The 20061-nt window shown below is 46.7% G+C and overlaps 1 protein-coding gene across 6 annotated transcripts in view; it reads left to right on the top strand.

The window, feature by feature from the left end:
- LOC129704093 (VPS10 domain-containing receptor SorCS1-like) overlaps positions 1-20061 on the top strand; it is a 678236-nt gene that overhangs the window by 597229 nt on the left and 60946 nt on the right. For all 6 annotated transcript variants that reach the window (XR_008724683.1, XM_055646979.1, XM_055646982.1 and 3 more), the window contains exons 17-18: positions 6582-6695; positions 8978-9149. Coding sequence is in view for 5 of the 6 variants with exons in the window: in XM_055646979.1 (XP_055502954.1) it covers positions 6582-6695; positions 8978-9149 (286 nt within the window). In the remaining variant the exon portion in view is untranslated. The remainder of the gene's footprint in view (positions 1-6581; positions 6696-8977; positions 9150-20061) is intronic.

Raw genomic sequence — 20061 nt, 5'->3', positions numbered from 1 at the left:
AGGTAACTCGTGAAGTTTTTTCAACGGTGTGAAAAATTTCCAAGAGTAAAAAAATACTCATGATGAAGTACCACGAGTTTGATTTTTTTTAAACTCGGGAGAGCTCTTGGGTAAACTCGCATTGTGGGACAGGCACTTTACCCTATGTATTCCTCTCTCCATCCAAGACTGCAAGAAATTGTAGAGAATTGTGGGCGCAGCCCAGACCATCACACAAACCGACCTCCCTTCCATTGACTCCATCTAAACTTCATGCTGCCTTGGCAGGGCTACCAGCATAAGCAGTCCTGAGCTACCATCTACCTCAATGAAAACCCTCGGACGATCTTTAATCAATCTTTACTGGACATAACATTGCGCTAAATGTTATTCCCTTCATCATGTATCTGTACACAGTGGACAGCTCGTTTGTAATGCATTGTCTGGTTTGCACACAACAAAAAGCAGTTTGCTGTACCTCGGTACATGTGACAATAAACTAAACTAAACTATACGAAACATCTTTCTAAGATCACCCCTCATCCTCCTGCACTCCAAGGAATAAAGTCCTAGCCTGCTCAGCCTCTTCCTATAGCTCAGGCACTCGTGTCCTGGCAACATCTTTGTAAATCTTCTCTGCACCCTTTCCAGCTTAACAGACATCAACAACAACAACATCTTAGGTTTGGCTTGGGTATTGAGGTGGTTATTTGTCCCATCAAATGTATGTTCCTTGACCGACTGTGGGCCTTACTCACCACCCTGAGTCAAGTAAATCCCACAGCAGATTTTCTCACACACATATCACCTCGCCAGCCATGATTTATTTACACTTGGCCAGTTGTCTCGTCTCTCCAGGCCAACCTCGTGGTCCCGGCACCTTGAAGAACTGTCTAGATTTGCTCAACATTCAATCAGTTTTCTCTGACATGCGGATGGCGCTGAATTGCCTGCGCTTATTTCACACACGGCCCTTAAACAGCTGTCAGGGAAGTTAATGTCAGGTTCCTGAGGCAGAGCTTATAGGCCACTCATCCGCACCAAATACCATCATTATACAAAGCTCTGTTTGATTTGCAGTCAAGCCACTTGTCATCAAGCACCTCCGCAATAAATCACAGCATCAGACAGTAACCTGGAGCATCAAGTAGCTCCTATTGATAAAAATCAATAGTTAACTGGTCTGGAGATAGATTTGCACTTTCATAAAAGCCTACAATTAGCCGTCTAAATGCCAGATCATTCTACGTAGAATTTTAAGCAGCGATATAAACTTTAAGCAAAACTAAGGGCCAGAGGAAGGATAACCCCGCACTAATAGGGTCAACAGGGAATTCAGGAAGAGCTCTTCCATTCCAGAGAGCAGTCACGATGGAAGTAGTGGTCATTGTAGCGCAGAAATATTGAAGGAAATGTTGGAAAATCGTGAAGGAGACTGGAATCAAAGTGTGTTACGATCGGATTAAATGAAAACATTACATGTAGGACAGTGGTGACATTGTGAGCTGAAGGGTCTGTTCCTGTGCTGTACTGATCCATGCTCTATGTTATGTCTCTAGATCACTCTGCCAATGTCTCTCTCCTCTGTTGTATCATTGCATGGGTGGGTCACACCAGGGGTGGCACACTGACTAGTTTTGGAATAATCAAGCTTCCAATGCATCATTATTTTCACCTTGGTCCACTGCTTGGGATCTTGTATTAATTTAACTTTGCCTCAAATAACCTATTGTTTCCTCCTTAAAAATGGCTTCCCCTTCTCCTCTGACAGAAGAATTTGCCTTCAGTTCTTCCTGTCTGCCTTTCATCTGACACAAAGCACCTTAGTTTAGTTCAGTTCAGCGATGCTGTGTGAAAACAGTCCCTACAGCCCATCGAGTCCACGCCAACCACCAATCACCCCAACACTAGTTATATCCTACACACTAGGGAACATATTTAGAAGCCAATTAACCTAGAAACCAGGGTCAAGGAAAGAGCGTTCACGTCGCGGCCCTGTAATCACCAATCGTTCCACCACCATGTACAAGAAGCACAAGACAGACACCATTGTATGCAGCGGCTGAGAAGTGTGTTCAGCTCTGGCTGAAAACTTCTAATCTTGTGTGTGGACTCGATAAGAAGAAGAACAACAACAACAACAACAACTAGAAACCTGCATGTCTTTGGAATGTGAGAGGAAACTGGAGCACCCAGAGAAAACCCAGGCAGTCACAGGGGGAACATAAAAACGTTGTATGGACAGCACTCAAAGTCAGGATCAAATCCATATCTCTGGTGCTGTGAGGCAGTCTCTGGAGCTGTAAGATGCTCAACCATCTACTACTCAAACCCCACCCCCCTTACCCTTATCCACCTATCACTTGTGTAGGAAGGAACTGCAATGCTGGTTTATACCGAAGATAAACACAACATTGCTGGAGTAAGCCAGCAGGTCAGGCAGCATCTCTGGACAAAAGGAAAATGTGATATTTTAGGTCAGAACCCTTCTTCAGACTCTGCCTAGCCCCCACTTTTTTCCCCCCTTTTCCAACTTTTTCCTCCTAGTACAATCAGTCTGAAGAAGAATCTCTTACCTGAAATTTCACCTATCCATGTTCTCCAGAGATGTTGCCTGACCCACTGAGTTACTCCAGCACTTTGTGTCTTTTTGCAAAACCAGCATCTGAAGTTGCTTGGCCACACTACCTGTTTGATGTTCCTACAAAGGACTAGAATTGCCTAAACCCACTTGACAACCCGTCTGAAGAAGGGTCTCGACCCGAAACGTCACCCATTCCTTCTCTCCGGAGATGCTGCCTGACCCGCTGAGTTACTCCAGCTTTTTGTGTCTATCTTCGGTTTAAACCAGCATCTGCAGCTCCTCGTTATACTTGACAAATCAGCCTGAGATTTGCAGCCTGCCACTCCTGGTTTAAAATGTACTTGTCCTGCAAGTGAAATACTAATGTTTACGCTTCTTGTTGGACTCAAGTCAAAGTATTCCAATAGCCCAAAATAAACAAAAACAAGTCAAGAAACTGAGAACATAAGATGAGTTTTATAAAATGTATTGGAATAGTTATCTACAAGGACTTCAGGCAGCTTGGCTTTTAGCCAAGATATCAAACATACTTGTGAAGAGAAGATTAGTAAAACACGCATCACACTGCAGTTTAAAAGCACTGGAAATTCACTGTTTACTTGATAATGTCAAGATGGAGCGAAACTGAGTGTAGGAGCACATTTAAATACATAATCTCTCGATAACATGTAAACTATCCTTCATGTCAGTGCAGTTGAAACATGCTGGTTCCCTTGACTTTTTGTTTTATCCTGTAAGTTTGAAAGCTTTTGTTGGTAGTTTGCGTTGTTGGCAAGATTGGTGTGATCTCATTCAGGCACTGTGTGTTTTCAAAGCAATGCTTCACAGTCATGGAGTCTCAGAGTCACACAGTGTGGAAACAGGCCCTTAGGCCTAACTTGCTCACATCGACTATCATGCCCCATCTCTACACGTCTCATCTGCCTGCGCTTGGCCCATTATTCGCTAACTTATCCTATCCATGTACCTGTCCAAATGTTTTTTAAATGTCGTAATAGACATTCTATTACAATATTCCATTGGCCCCAATAAAAAAATGTTCTGCGTATTTAAATGGATGCTTTGGTTCACCAATTTAATGTAAACTAGTGGCAGCATTATCAGCCAATGGCTTGTAGGCAGGGCAGTGAGTGCGTTTTTTAGGAAATCTGTTTGATCTCTGGGTAGCATGGTGGCGCAGCCGTGGAGTTGCTGTCTCACAGCGCCAGAGACCCAGGTTCGATCCTGACTATGGGTGCTGTCTCTACGGATTTTGTACGTTCTCACTGTGACAGCGTGGGTTTTCTGGTTTCCTCCACAATACAAAGATGTGCGGGTTTCTAGGTTAATTGGGTTCAGTAAATTGCCCCTCGTGCATAGGATGTGAAAGTGGGATAACTAGAGTGAACGGATGATCGATGGTCAGTGCAGAGTTAGTGGGCCGAAGGGCCTGTTTCCACGCTGCATCCCTAAACTCTAACCTTTAATGATGTCCCCAGTGGTGACTGATGGTGGTACATCTGATGCAGCTAATGGATCTGCTGGCTCACAGTTGCAGTGATCTCCGATGCTGCCTGTGTGGAGTTTGCACGTTCTCCCTATGATCGTGTGGATTTCCTCCGGGAATGCTGGTTTCTTCCCACATCCCAAATATATGTGCAGGCTGGGTGTTTAATTGGCCACTGATATGTTGGGCAACACAGTGTGGCAGCGTGTAGAACTGCTGCCTCAAATCGCCAGAGAACCGGTATTGATCATGACCTCGTGTGCTGTCTGTACGGAGTTTGCACGTTCTCCCTGTGACCGTGTGGGTGTTGTCCGGATGCTCCAGTTTACTCCCACATCCCAAAGATGTGCAGGTTTGTAGGTTAATTCACTTTCTGTAAATTGCCCCTTATGTGCAGGGAGTGGATGAGAATGTGGGATAACATGAAACTAGCATGAATGGGTGATCGATGGTCGGCATGGTCTCCGTGGGCCGAAGGGCCGGTTTCCATGCTCTGTCTAAGCCAAATTGCCTTTAGTGTGAAGGTGAGTAGTGAGTTGATGGGAATGCAGGCAGGATAAAATGGATCAACATGGAATCAATGTAACAATGGGTGCTTGAAGGGCAGAACAGACTCAGTGGTCTGAATGGCCTGTTTCAATGTTGTCAATTAATTAATGACTATGATGGCTCAACAGGTTCAAATGGTATTTATAGAGTTGCGTTCATACTGCAGAGCCATTTCACATGAGAACAGTGAAATACAATTTGACAGCCCATCTCCATATTAGGGCAGGTGAAAATGAGACAAACTTCACAGAACATCTTTAGCCTAGGGATACAGCCTGGAAATAGGACCTTCGGTCCACCTAGTCCATACCGACCAGTAATCACCCATACACTAACACTTTGTGTCATTTTCCCACCGAGTTACTCCAGCACTTTGTGTCCTGTTGTGTAAACCAGCAACTGCAGTTCTTTGTTTAAACTAGAGGGCATACGTTTGAGGTGAACTTATTGAGGAATGATTTTAAAGTGATCTGAGGGGTAACCTATTCACACTGAGGGCAGTGTGTGTATGGTACAAGCTGCCAGATGGAGTGGCAGTGGCAAGTGCAATTTATTATATGTAAAAGACACTTAGATAGCTACATGGATAGGAAAGGTTTGGTGGGATATGAGCCTGGTGTAGGCGAGTGAGACTAGCTCTGATAAGCAACTTGGTCGGCATGGACGTCATAGGTTCACAATGTCATAGAGCATGGAAACAAGCCCTTCAGCCCAACTTACCCATGCCAACCAAGTTGGGCCAAAGGGCCTGTTTCCGTGCTGTATAGGTGATTATGACTATGACATTTTTTTCCCTTTTCAAACTTAAAGCAATTATTAACCTATTTAGGAACCAATATAGGTTAACCAACACAAGGGCTATTGAATGAACTGGATTTATTGCGAGTTAGTGTGTGGGCAGCCATGTTCTGATTAAGCTGAAGTTTACACAGAACAAGAAAAGGTCGGCCAGAAGTATGTTGGGACAGTCTTAATCAATCCTAGATCATAGTAATCCTTCCTCCAAGAAATCAGAGCGGATGCCTTACTACACTTCTGACGTAGCTGATTGATTTAACACCCACACATAACTCCACAAAGTGAATCTTTATACCAATGCTATTAATAAGAGTTCTTCCTAATTTCAAATTTTTTTTGAGGAATCAATGGGAATTGGATTATTTTTTTTATTCAAACATATGCACAGCATTAATGTGCAGGTGTGAATTTTCAACCAAAATATTTTTAAAAATCAAGAAAACTCCATGGCAGATTTTCCAATTTGATATTCCACTGAAAAAAATACACTATGTTTGGTGAAGCATCAGAATGTTAGAGTTTTTGGTTGCACACTCTATAGATACTTTAGACTTTAGAGATACAGCGCGGAAACAGGCATACTGAGTCCGCACTGACCAGCGATCACCATGTACACCAGCACTATCCTGCACACTGGGGACAAATTACAATTTACAGAAGCCAATTAACTAACAGACTTGTCCATCTTTGGTGTGCGGGAGGAAACCGAAGCACCCGGGGAAACATACGTGGTCATAGGGAGAACTAACAAACCCCACACAGACAACAACAGCAGTCGGGATCGAACCCGGGTCTTTGGTGCTGTATGGCAGCAACTCTACTGCTGCACCACCGTGCCGGCCAAACCTGGAACCTGGAGAAAACTGGAAGGAAATTCCATCTGCCAATTGTCCGGCCAACTTTCCACCTGATCTATTCCTTGTTGTCAATATTGTTGGATTTTAGAAGAGTACGCAGGCACCGCATGTGTCAATGCTGCCTGCAGTGCCAAACATATATTTGAACGCGTTATTCCAAGAATAGGAGTGCGTAAACTAAACTTTGGTTGTAATTAAACAAGCAACTTATTCTAAAAACGCGTAAATCAAGCATGCATAAAACATGCTTGGAAAGGTGTTAACATAAATGTCAAATGTTTCTTGCTCTATATACCTTTCTTTTTCTCTCTCCTCCCTCATGCAATAGTGATTTTGGATATGAGCGTCATTCTGATGGCAGATGCTTACCAGCCTTCTGGTATAACCCATCCTTCGTGACTAAGGAATGTAGTATGGGACAAAGCTACCTCAACAGTACTGGGTGAGTAGGCTGGCCTGGCTCAATTCCTATGTTGATGTTTTAGTTTTGGTTTAGTTTTAGAGATGTAATGCAGAAACTGGCCGTTTGGCCCACCCAGTCCGTGCCGACCAGCGATCCCCATAAACTAGTACTATTCTACACATTAGGGACCATTTACAATCTTTACCGAAGCCAATGAACCTACAAACCCACATGCCGTTGGAGTGTGGGAGGAAAATGGAGCACCCGGAGAAAATCTACTCCGCCACAGCGAGAACGTACAAACTGCGTACAGACAGCACCTGTAGTCAGGATAGAACCTGGGTCTCTGGCAATGCAAGGCAGCAACTCTACCACTGCGTCACCATGCCGCCCCCTAACCTGGAGGAACTAGTGCTTGTTCATACTCCACCACATTGTTTGTTGCTGAAGTGGTAACGTTCCTGCATTTGAATAATAGCTGGAAAATGCTCTGCAAACAATTCAGAAACAGTAAGAACTGTGCTATAAAGTAATGTAAACCAAACCCTTTACTCAGCTTGATGCATTTGCTGAAATTGTACTCATTAGCTCCGTGAGTGAGACCAAAAGAGGCAGTGCAATAAAATGAGTCACACCATGGGATCGGACATATACAGTGAATATCACTCACTAAACATAGACAACAGAAAACTGAGCAAAGGCAGATTGTTTCCACTCTCAGTAAATTGCTATAATTTAAAAAATAACAAACACATCTCACACAGAAAACAAATAGATTTTAGCTCTTTATTTATAAAGGCAGGAGCGTTTTGATAATTATTAGTAATTTAAAGTGTCTTGAGCCGCAAGTCATCAAGACAGGGAACATTTAGATAATCGCACTTTAATCCCCATCACTGGGGCCTAACTTTTACCAACGGTAATCTAAGGACGTCAAGTCATTGATGCTATTCCCGAATGGCTGAAGTAGTCTTTCCCTTCGATGAAAATTTCCTCTCTGTCATCTTCTCTTTTCTACTTCATAAGAAGCAGGCAGGTTTTCAAATGCCATAGTGGAGAGTAATTGGTTTAGGGCTAGCATTTGTTCCCACATTTCCCACATTCAAACCACTCCCAGGTTTGTGGAGTGCATCCGACTTATTGTTTAAGGCCATGTGCCAACCTTGTAGAATTGGCAACAATCCCAAATTTCCACCAGCAACATTCCCAGCATATGGGGTCAGTTCCAATCATTGCCATGCATTATAACTGCAACTTCCTGCAAATTAAGTCATCTGGATTTCCATGTCATTCTCCATGGACTTCTGGTGTACACTCAGCCTTTACACAGGAGGGGCAAGAGGCCATTTAGTCCTTATTGTCCATGTGGTTGTATATGCTCCAGATATTTGCCTGAAGAAGGGTCCCGAATCGAAATGCCACCTATCAATGTCTCCAGAGATGCTGCCTGACCTGCTGAGTTACTCCAGCTCTTTGGTTCCATTTGCCCAAAACCAAACCCACTTTGTCCAACCATTTCATATAATTCTCATTCCTTTCCTCTCAATTATGTATGTAGCTTCTTCCTGCTGCCCGAGTTGGAAGTCAAGAGACAGAAATTCACTGCTCTTCCCATTCCCATACCGACTCTTCCGTCCTTTGCCTCCTCCATTTGGGGCGGCACAGTCGCGCACCAGTAGATTTGCTGCCTTCCTTGGTACAGCACCAGAGACCCGGGTTTGATTCTGACTACGGGTGCTGTCTGCATGGAGTTTTATACTTTCTCCTCATGACCGTGTGGGTTTTCTCCGGGTGCTCCGGTTTCATCCCACATTCCAAAGACGTGCAGGTTTGTAGGCTTCTGTAAATTGTCCCTTGTGTGTAGGATAGAACTAATATGTGGGTGACCATTGGTTGGCGTGGACTCGGGGGGCCTGAATTCCTGTTTCCACGCTGTGTCTCTAAACTAAACCAAACCAAACTTAACTAAACATTGCCAGCGAACTTGAGAATGCTATGTACAGTCGGCAGCCATATTGGGCATTTAATATCAGAGTGTAAAGACAAGTATTTTACTTCAGGCTCAGTTTAGTTTAGTTTATAGTCACGTGTCCTGAGGTACAGTGACAAGCTTTTGTTCCGTGTTATCCAGTCACTTGAATGACAATACATGATTACAAAGACAATACATGATTACAGTACTCCTACGCTCCTCCATTGCAGATGTAAGATTTATGTTCCATTTTGATTGTTATTCAGCCAATCCATCATCACAAGGTGACAAATTGTGTCGTGGCAGTAACAGGACCCTCATTCTGGCGTTGCATTTTAATTGTGTGCAGGTACCGAAAGGTTGGTGCCAATAACTGCACTGGTGGTGTCAGAGACCAATACACAGCCCAGCGGCATCCGTGCTCCAGCCGAGCTCCCCGCGGCCTGCACCTCATCACCAGCGATGGACGGCTGGCCACTGTGTCTGGGCAGAACGTCACCTTCATTGCCCATCTAGAAGAGGTGAGCCATTCCGTGAGAATACGGCCCGATCGCAGTGCGTGTTTTCAGTCAAGCACCTTATGGAATAATCAAGGAACTGCAGATACTGACGCAAAAGGATGCAAAGTTTTGGAGTAACTCAGCAGGTCAGCCAGCATCTCTGGGCAATAAATTCTGATTCACTGAGTCACTCCAGCATTTTGTGCCTTTGTTTGTTGACTGGCATCTGCAGTTCCTTGAGTCCCCTCTTGAGAGGTGAACTTGCCCTTACATTTCCGATTACAGATTACAGATTACAGATTTCCTTTATTGTCATTCAGACCGAAGTCTGAACGAAATTTTGTGCCTGCAGTCATACATACAATACAATAAAAAACAACAATAAACACATATTAACATCCACCACAGTGAGTCCACCTAGCATCTCCTCACTGTGATGGAGGCAAAAGTCTTAGGTCTGCAGTCTCTTCCCTCCTCTTCTCCCTCTGCGCTGAGGTGATACCCCACCGGGCGATGTTAAAAACAGTCCCGCGGCTCAATCACCGCGCCCCGGGGTGGTCGAAGCTGCCGCCCACCAGTCCTGGTGACGCAGCCGCTGGCTCGCGGCCGAACCCCGGACTCGGGTCACCGCCGCCAGAATGCCGTCCCAGCCACCGGACCACCGTTCCAGCCCCGAGCCGGATCGCCCTCATGTGAGTACCGTTACTGTCTCAGCCTCGCGCCAGGCCGCCCCGACATGGGCGCCGCTCCTCCCTCGGGCTGGGCCGCCTCGTCATGTATGCCGCTCCTCCCTCGGGCTGGGCCGGCCCGACATGGGCGCCGCTCCTCCCTCGGGCTGGGAGCGCCGTACCTCCCTCGTGCTGGCCGCCCTCACGGGAGCGTCACAGCCCCTCACGGAAGCACTGTTCCAGCCCTGAGCCGGACCGTCCTCACAGGAGCGAGCTCAGGGAGAGTCCTGGCGGGCTCTGCCTCCTGAGCCTCGAGGTCGCCAGCTCCGCTATTAGGCCTCAGCGTAGACGGAGGCAGAGAAGGGGAATACGACAAAAATGTCGCATTCCCCCGCAGAGAGAGACAGCAAGCCCCATTTCAACCATTAAGGACAGCAATCCCATTCAGGTTAATGGGACTGTGCTACATCTGATGGGCAGGATGTGAAGTGCAGAAGATTGTGTCCCTGGATTTGATGTTAACTCCAGCAGCTGCACAGGAGGCCAGGTATGAATGATTCAATAATTCAATGAGACGTTGGTCACATGTACCTCGGTACAGTGAAATGCTTTGTTTTGCACAAGTTACAAATGTTTACCGAATATTCCTTCCACTGCCTGTATTCCTTCCACCGCGAGCAAGTCCTCAGTCCGCAGCGGCAAGAAGGCCTTCCTGCCGGGACACTCTGGCCTAACTCTTTCCTGAATTCTACTGTTTCTTGCCTGCCCTCTGCAAAATCTCTGGCAAAAACCCAATGCATTCCTACCCAATGCACAGCTGGAGGTGAGTACAGAAGTAGAAAGGATTGAGATCAAAAGAGGATTTGAGCACAAGGATGTGGTACCTTTCCATACATCCTGTATCCCTTTTCCCTAACTCTCAGTCTGAAGATGGGTCTCAACACGAAACGTCGCCTATTCCTTTACTCTAGAGATGCTGCCTGACCCGCTGAGATGCCCCAGCATTTTGTGTCTATCTTGTGTGGATTTTAAATCAGTGGTATTCCTCCACCTTGTACCAACGCAGGTAAACCCACATGGGGGCGAAAGGCAAATGGTGCTTGGTACGCATTGGACGTCAAGACAAGAGACAAGAGCCATTTATTGTCACATACACCAATTGGTACAATGAAATTTGTGGTCACCATGCAGTCATACAAATAAAAAAAAGAACACAGAACACATTAAAAATTGAAGAGTGGATATTTTGGGTGAACTGAAGTTAAGGGACAATGGGATGTGTTCCAAGGGATTATTGAAATAACCAAGAGTGGAAATAATTAAAGCAATGATGATGTTTTTTTAAATCTAATTGTGCCTTCAGAAAAACCACCTTAACAAGCAAAGTGGGACATATTCCGACCCTCGTTGAGTAACTCGGACGTTCAGATATTTCTTAAACATTTTGATCAAGAAAACAAATTTGAAGAGAACATCTCCTCAATCTCAGTGAGCAGACAGAGGCAGCAGGCAATTTTAAAAGAAGGCATGGTCTACATTTAGAATGCACCTTTTACAACATGTTTTTCGATTAGATTAAATGGAAGAGAATATGTGCAGAGAAAGCCTCCATTCACAACAAGCCAGGAGCAAACTCTGTTGTGTAGTTTAGTCTACTGATACAGCAGGGGAACAGATCCTTCAGCCCACCAAGTCCAGGCCGACTATCGATCACCAAAACACAATAGTTCTATGTAATCCCATTTTCGCATCCATTCCCTTCATACCAGGGGCGATTTACAAAGACAATTAACCTAGAAACCTGCTCATTTTGTTTTAATTAGTTTAATTTAGTTTTAGGCTAGAAATATAACGCAGAAATAAGCCCTTTGGCCACTTGACCTACAAACCCGTACGTCTTTGGAGTGTGGGAGGAAACCGGAGCACCTGGAGAAAGCCCACGCAGTCTGGTGCTGTAAGGCAGCAACTCTACTGCTGCGCCACCTTGCTGCCCAGCATCTTCAGCATGTTGGTGGAAACTGGAGCACACAGAGGAAACCAACGCAGTCACAGGGAGGACATGCAAATTCCACATAGACACACCCAAGGGCAGGATCGAACCTGGGTCTCTGGCGCTGTGTCAGCAGCTCCACCAGCTGCACCACTGTGCCCCTCCCCCCTCCCTTCCTGGAATGTAAAAGTGAGTCAAAGAGTCATTAGACATGGTGAGATGCAGCATGGAAGAAAGACCAACCACTGACCATCAATCACTAATGCTATAATTTTCTATTTTCCTGACATTCCAATCAACCAACCCTCCCTAATTCTATCACTCACCAACACATTAGACTTGATTTACTTTGGCATTTTAACCTCGAGTTGTGCTGGAAAATTAATTGGAATAATATCAACTGCTTCAGAAATTCTGCTAGCCCGACACCACCACAGCCCTGGGGTTACTGGATTATCAGAGTCTCACCGTAATGTCTGGGATGTGGGAGGGAACCGAAAGCTATGAAGGATACCCATGTAGTCAGGGGGTAGAGCGTGCAAACTCCACACCAGTAGCACCGGAGGTCGGGATTGAACCTCTGTCACTGCCACTGTGAGGCAGCAGCTATGCCACACCGCAACCTTATCTAGTGTCGTTTAGAGATCACTGCAGCTCAGGAACCAGCTCTTCCGCCCACCGAGTCTGCGCCAGCCAGCAATCATCCTGTCCACTAGCACTATCCCATCTCCTACACACTAGGGACAATTTACAATTGTTACCAAAGCAAATTGACCGACAAACCTGCGCATATTTGTAGTGTAGGAGGAAACCATGTGCTACAGTATTATTTACATTCAGTGTAGAGAGTAGTCAGGGCTCCAGTTTAACTACTCGTAAACTTTACATTACTTCCCCTTCCGTCAAGCTGCACTGAAGTGTCAGTCTAGACTTTAGTAGACATGAAACTGGAGTGAGACTTGAACTCACAACCTCTGACTCTGAAATGTGAGTGCTTCCAACAGACGCACCTCATGGCTTGACCCTATCTCCAACCACTGTCTCCCCATCACCCAAGTGGCTGTTCTGTCATCTACCATTATCCCCTCTCCCTCATCAACGTCAGTGTCGTTTTTCACTTTGGGCATCTTGCCCCCACTCTCCCACATGTCCAAGAGCTACAGAGAGTGAACGAAAGGAAGCCCTTAACGTGTAGACTCAAACCAAACAGAACAGTGAGCAACATAATAACTGAGTCCCCTGATGCACAGCATGCCAATTCATTAAAGGAACTGGAGTGGAGATTATGATTGATGCGTTGACAGGAAGAGACAGTGGGTATGCTGCCTTCTGCTTATTAAGAGAGCGCACCTCTGAGTTGAATATTTTATTGGTATGTGGCCAGTTCAATGTTCCTTTGTTTGTGTTAATATTTGAGCCGACATAACCATGCCCCTCTCCCTTCTTTCCCTAAATAACCCTCTCCCCCCATCCTCACCTATTTCTCCCCTCCCCCTCCCCCTCCCCCTCCCCTTCCACCTGCATTCCTTCCTCTAGCATCACAATTGGCAACTCTTCTATCTTTCTGTCTTTTCATTTGGACTTTTTTTTTTACAAATATCTGCCTAGCAAAGAACTCTCCTCACCTCTATCAATCTATTACGTACCAGGCTTTGTCCTGCTCCTCCTTGCTTTCCATTTTTCTCCCCCCCCCCCCCCCCCCCCCCCCCCACCCCACAATCAGTTTGAAGAAAGGTCTCGACCCAAAACATCATCTATCCGTGTTCTCCAGAGATGCTGCCTGATCCTCTCAGTTACTCCAGCCCCTTTGTCACTCATTGAGTCAATAAATGTCTGATTGAAAGTCTGGGTCATGTACCTGGGGACATGGATATAACCATATAACCATATAACAATTACAGCACGGAAACAGGCCATCTCGGCCCTACAAGTCCGTGCCGAACAAATTTTTTTTTTTCCCTTAGTCCCACCTGCCTGCACTCATACCATAACCCTCCATTCCCTTCTCATCCATATGCCTATCCAATTTATTTTTAAATGATACCAATGAACCTGCCTCCACCACTTCCACTGGGAGCTCATTCCACACCGCCACCACTCTCTGCGTAAAGAAGTTCCCCCTCATATTACCCCTAAACTTCTGTCCATTGCTGTTATTTTATCTGCCTCATCTACCTCCCCTGCAGCTCATCCCAGATACCTATAGCTCACAGAGTGAAAATGTTGCCCCTCAGGCTCTTATTAAATCTTTCCCCTCTCACCTTAAACCTACATCCTCTGGTTCTTGATTCCCCTCCCCCAGGTAAAAGACTCTGAGAATTCATCCTATCCATCCCCCTCATGAACCCTGGTGCTGGAACCGTAACACAAATGCAACGTTCAAATTCATTCACACACACACATTGTGTAGACTCCTCATGTGCAAACGTGTGCACACACAGGTAGTCACACTTAAATAGTCTTGTACATGGGGCACCGTGGAACAAAGCCACCGTGCCAACCCCAACAGAAGTGGGGGAATACCACCCCCAAATGCACTGCGGTGGTTCAAACAGATGGTTCACCATCACCTTGTCACGCACTCTTCGGGATAGGGAATAAATTCTGGTTTTGCCAGCCATGCCTATATTCCAGGGGACGGAATATTGCAGAATGTGGTTTTCAGGCTGACAACCAAAGTAGTAGATTGTAAATGGTGCCTTAAAGAGAAGTGGAGGAGCTAGGAGGCTCGGGGCTTTGCAAGACATGCATTGTGGGCAGTTTTGGGCTCCCATATCTGAGGATATATGTGCTGGCATTGGAGAGGAGATTTACAAGAATGACCCCAGGCATGACTGGGTTAACATATGGTGAGTGTTTGAAGGCCCTGGGCTTGTACTTGCTGGTGTTTAGAAGGATGAGGGGAGACCTCATTGAAACTTAGCAAATAGTGAATCGCCCGGATAGAGTGGATGTGGAGAGGATGTTTCCACTAGTGGGAGAGGGCACAGACCCAGAATGAAAGGATGTACCTTTGGAAAGGAGATGAGGAAGAATTCCTTTAGCAAGAGGGTGGTGAATCTGTGGGATTCATTGCCACAGACTGCTGTGGAGGCAAGTCATTGGGTATTTTTAAAACAAAGATTGACAGATTCTTGATTAATAAGGATGTCAAAGGTTCTGGGGAAAAGGCAGGAGAATGGGGTTGAGAGGGAATGATAGATTAGCCATGATTGTATGGCAGAGTAGACTCAATGGACTGAATTCTTCTTAATTCTTCTATAACTCATGAGCCTATAACTAAACATTATGCAGTTGTATGGTATCATCTGCATGCCAAGGTCTGTTACATTCTCCGTACACTATGAGTTATTATGTAAAATACTGGTGCTCCTGGAGGCTGTTGTATTTTATTTTGTAGGTTCAATGTTGCTCACAGCGTGTAGTGATAGACGACAGGAATCTACAATTAGATTTTGCAGCAGGAGCTGAAATACTATTATGATTCCAAGCAACAGTGTTAAGGGTTTTATGCAATTTCATTCTGCAGGAGGAAATGCATCAGTCACAAATCTAATCGTAGCAGTCTTTCTTCTGCATCTGAAGATTGTGTGTTCTAGTCCTGCATCAAAGATCTGAAGTTAAAATATACACTGGTGCTTCAGTGCAATACTAAAGGTGTGCTGCACTACCAGAGTGCAGTCATTCACTTTCAAGTACAATTTGTACTTTCATGTGGTGAATCTGTGGAATTCATTGCCACAGACGGCTGTGGAAGTCTTTGGATATTTTCAAGGCGGAGATTGATAGATTCTTGATTAGTACGGGTGTCAGAGGTTATGGGGAGAATTCAGCAGCAGAATGGGGTTGAGAGGGAGAGATAAATCATGATTGAAAGGCAAATGGGACGAATGGCCTAATTCTGCTCCTAGAACTTATGAACATGAAGTGTGTAGGAAGGAATTGCAGATGTTGGTTTATACTGAAGATAGACACAAAATGCTGGAGTAACTCAGCATTTTTGGAGAGGACGTTTTGGGTCAGAACCCTTCTTCAGATTGAAAGTAGAGATAGTGGGGGGTTGGGGGAGGGGGAGGTGGAAATAAACGGGAGACAAGAAAAGGCCGGAATAAATAGAGCCAGCAACGGATGACCCCAGGAAGGGTGGAGCCCATAATGGCCCATTGTTGGTTGGGGAAAGTGTGATAACAAGAGGGATACTGCGATGTGAACAGTGGAACTGGTAGGATGACTAGTGTGGGGGAGGAGGGAAAGAGGGGAGGGTATGCAGATTAATAGAAATCAGGGTCGAATGGTCTAATTCTGCTCCTGTGCCTTATGATCTTATGAGACAATATTTCCAAGTATGTAAAGAAAGGTGAAAGTCAAAGTGAGAATGTGTTCTGAGAATTCACGTTGACTAAACAAATGATGAAAAAATTGTTAGAATGTATCATCTTTTGCAACCTCAGCATTTATTCTAATTTTAAAATTACTTCATATCAGTTGCTATTTCTGTCCTATGGGCTTAATTTGCAATAATTGCCCAGATTTACTCCAACTAGATAGATGTAGGTATAAAGATTTGTATTAGTATGTGCCCCGCAATCTTTGAGACATGCTGCAAATTAATTTTAGCCTACTCAATTTGAGGAGCCACAATTATCTCTCTCGTGATTAAAAATTTACTCCGCTTCTTCAGAAGGCATTTGGACTGATACATGGATATTAAAAAAACATTTGGACAGGTAGGAAAGGTTTGGAGGGAGATGGGCCAAATGTGGGCAGGTGGGACTAGTGTAGATGGGGCATCTTGGTCGGCACAAGCAAGTTGGGCCAAAGGGCCTGTTTCCGTGCTGTATGACTCCATGAGAAGGCCAAGTATAAACAGTCCTGTTTTTATGGTCTTTTTCCGCTTTTGTTTTTGTTTCTAGATTCCCCTTTTCTGGGACGGCATGGTGGTGCAGTGGTAGATTTCTTGCCTTTACAGCGCCAGAGACAAGATGCAAGATACAATTTATTTGTCATTTGGAACCCTTGAGGTCCAAACGAAATGACGTTTCGGCAGCCATACATTACAAACAAATAGACCCAGGACACAACATAATTTACATAAACATCCATCACATTGCTGTGATGGAAGGCCAAAAAAATTATCTCTCCACTGCACTCCCCCCCCCCCCCCCCGATGTCAGAGTCAAAGTCAAAGCCCCCGGCTGGCGATGGCGATTGTCCCGCGGCCATTAAAGCCACGCCGGGTGATGCAAGGTCGCACACCGGGTTCTTGATGTTAGAGCCCCCGGCGTGCGCTCGCAGAGTCCCACAGCCATTCCAAGCCGCGCGGGGCGGTGCTGTAAGACCCCGCTCCAAGGGCTCTTCAACCCCGCAACTTGGGCGGGAGAAGTCGCCGTTGAGGGAGCCCTGAAAAGCGGTCTCCCGGTGCCGCGGTCCGCCAGACCCGCAGTTGCAGCTTCGGAATCTCCGGAGGTCGGGCCGCAGCAGCAGCAGCGCTCCACCACCGCTCCACCGGCTCTGGACTCGGCCAGCTCCACGACGGTGAGGTGAGTAGTCGGCACCAGAGCCCCCGGCACCAGAACCCCCGGTCTTCCTGTTGGACGCCGCTCCTCGTTGCAGCCCCAACGACAACGGAGACCCGACAAAGAAAAGGTCGGGTCTCCCGTGCATGGAGAGATTTAAAAGTTACACCCTCTCTCCCACCCCCCCACACACACACCCCAACAAAAAATAACAAAAACTACATAAAAACATAGACAAAAAATAATAAAAACGCAGACGGGCTGCAGAGGCCATGCTGACGAAAGTCGCGCCGCCTACCGTACCGACCAATATGATGAATGATAAACGCCAGGGTTTGATCCTGACTATGGATGCTGTCTGTACGGAGTTTGTACATTCACCCCGTGATCTCCATGGGTTTTCTCCGGGAGCTCTGATTTTTACCCACACTCTGAAGATGTACAGGTTTGTAGGCTAATTGGCTTGGTAAAGTTGTAAAGTGTCCCTAGCGTGTGCGGACGTGGCGCTGACGGACGAGAGGCCGAAGCAAAGAAGTCGAAGCCAAAGAATCGAATGGAAACGAGTCCGAAATGCCAATAAACGCGAAAGAGTCCGAAGACGAAAAGCCTACTGACCGAAAGGATGGGACGCCTAAATGGAAACTAACCGAAAGGGTGGGACGCCAAAAAGCCAACAAACCGAAAAGCTGCGTGGCCTACAAGCAAACTTACCAAATGGCCGCTCTGTCGAAACGGCAACTGCCTGAAAGGCGGCTTTGTCTACAGGCCGACGAAACGACTGCCGCTCAACAGAAACGTCCAATAATGGACATGACGTTGCCGGGGGGCTGATTTGTCAGCGAATGATCCAGACCCCCGCGTCCACCACATCACTGTTCCACCCGCCCCGCAGCCCGCGGAGGGTGGCCGTGGGAGAGTGGGGGCTGTCCCGAGCGGTGCGCATCTTCGGCCGCTTTCAACTTGGTGCTTGGGTAGAGATTGCCCAGTCATCTATGGCTTGTGTGGGAAAATGAACCCCACGCTCCCATCTCCCCCTTCTCTCTCCCCTCTTCTCTCTCTCCCTCTCTCCCCCTTCTCTCTCTCCCTTCTCTCTCCCCCCTTCTCTCTCCCCTCTTCTCTCTCCTCCTCTCTCTCTCCACTCTTCTCTCTCTTCCCCTCCTCCCTCCCCCCCTCTCTCTCCCTTCTCTCTCCCTCATCTCTCGCCCCCCCTCTCTCCCCCTTCTCTTCTCCCCCTCTTCTCTCTCTCCCTTCCTCTCTCTCTCTCTCTTTCCCAAACACTCTCTCTCACTCTCCTCCATCTCTCTCTCATTCCCCCTCTCTCTCCACTCTTCTCTCTCTCCTCTCTCTTCCCCTCCTCCCTCCCCCCCCCTCTCTCTCTCTCCTTCTCTCTCTCCCTCCTCTCTCTCTCTCTCTCTCTCCCCCTCTCTCTCTCCCCTTCTCTCTCTCCCGCCCCCCCCCCCCCCTTCTCTCTCTCCCCTTCTCTCCCCCTTCTCTCCTCCGTCTCCAAAAAATTGGCCACATGAAAATAAAGAAAAAGCGCTTCCAATTCTTAGATATAAATTTGTTTTTAATGGGGCCATTTGCACGTCCACACTTACTCTGGTGCTTTGGAAACGTTCCAAAGCATCCCGCAGTCACTGACCGCTATGCACCACCATCGGACCCCAACCTCCACACCAGGGTGATTTCCCCCCCCCCTCCGACCCCTGGACTTTGACACCCACACTGGGTGATTCACCCTGGCCGTGGGGAGAGACGATTTATTTATTACCATCTCGGTGCTTGCGGAATGCACCCAAGTACCCACGCTCAAAACAGGCAGCATCTCTGGAGAGAAGGAATGGGTGGCGTTTCGTGCGGAGACCATTCTTCAGAGTGCGTCTGAAAGGTCTGGACCCGAAACGCCACCCATTCCTTCTCTCCAGAGATATTGCCCGGTCAGGCTGCTGTAATACAGTGACCCATCCGGTCAGGCTGTTGTCACACAGTGACCCAGCCGGTGAGTGCCTCCACACAGTGGCAGAGCCGGTGAGACCGCGGTCACACAGTGACCTAGCCGGTGGGACAATGTTCATGCCTTCACAGTGATGTGATGGACGCGGGGGTCTGGACCAATCGCTTACAAGTCCCGCCCCCCGGCAACGTCATGTCCGTTATTGGACGTTTCTGTTGAGCGGCAGGCGGTCCTTTGGCCTGTAGGCGACGCCGCCTTTCGGGTAGGTGGCGTTTCGACAGAGCAGCCATTCGGTAGTTTGCTTTTAGGCCATGCAGCTTTTCGGTTTGTTGGCTTTTAGGCATCCCATCCTTTCGGTTAATAGGCGTTTCGTCTTCGGACTCGTTCGGTTTATTGCCGTTTTGGCCTCATTTCCATTCGGTTCTTTGGCTTCAACTTCTTTGCTTCGGCTTCTTGGCTGTCAGCGCCACGTCCGGGTACGGTCCCTAATGTGCTACTGTATGGGGATCGCTGGTAGGCACAGACTCGATGGGCTGAAGGGTCTGTTTCCATGCCTTATCTCTAAACTAAACTAAAGTAAGATAATTCTATCTCCTCCCACAAACTCACTGTTTCAAAGCCTTTAAAAAGAATTTACTTTCATTGCCAGTTTTATGACCAAATTGCCAGCATTATGGATCCATACAGCAGGCAGATGAGTTCAGAGCCACATCAGCCCCATCAACTTATTATCTAATTCACGAGCAGGCTGCCATCTACCTCTGGAGACTGCCCAGCTTATGTTTAATGGTGGGAAAGGGAACAA

This window comes from Leucoraja erinacea, chromosome 15 (assembly GCF_028641065.1).
Source record: "Leucoraja erinacea ecotype New England chromosome 15, Leri_hhj_1, whole genome shotgun sequence".
NCBI classification, from domain to species: Eukaryota; Metazoa; Chordata; class Chondrichthyes; order Rajiformes; family Rajidae; genus Leucoraja; species Leucoraja erinaceus.
The sequence above is the reverse complement of the archived record's forward strand: the minus strand, read 5'-3'. Positions and strand labels throughout refer to the sequence as shown.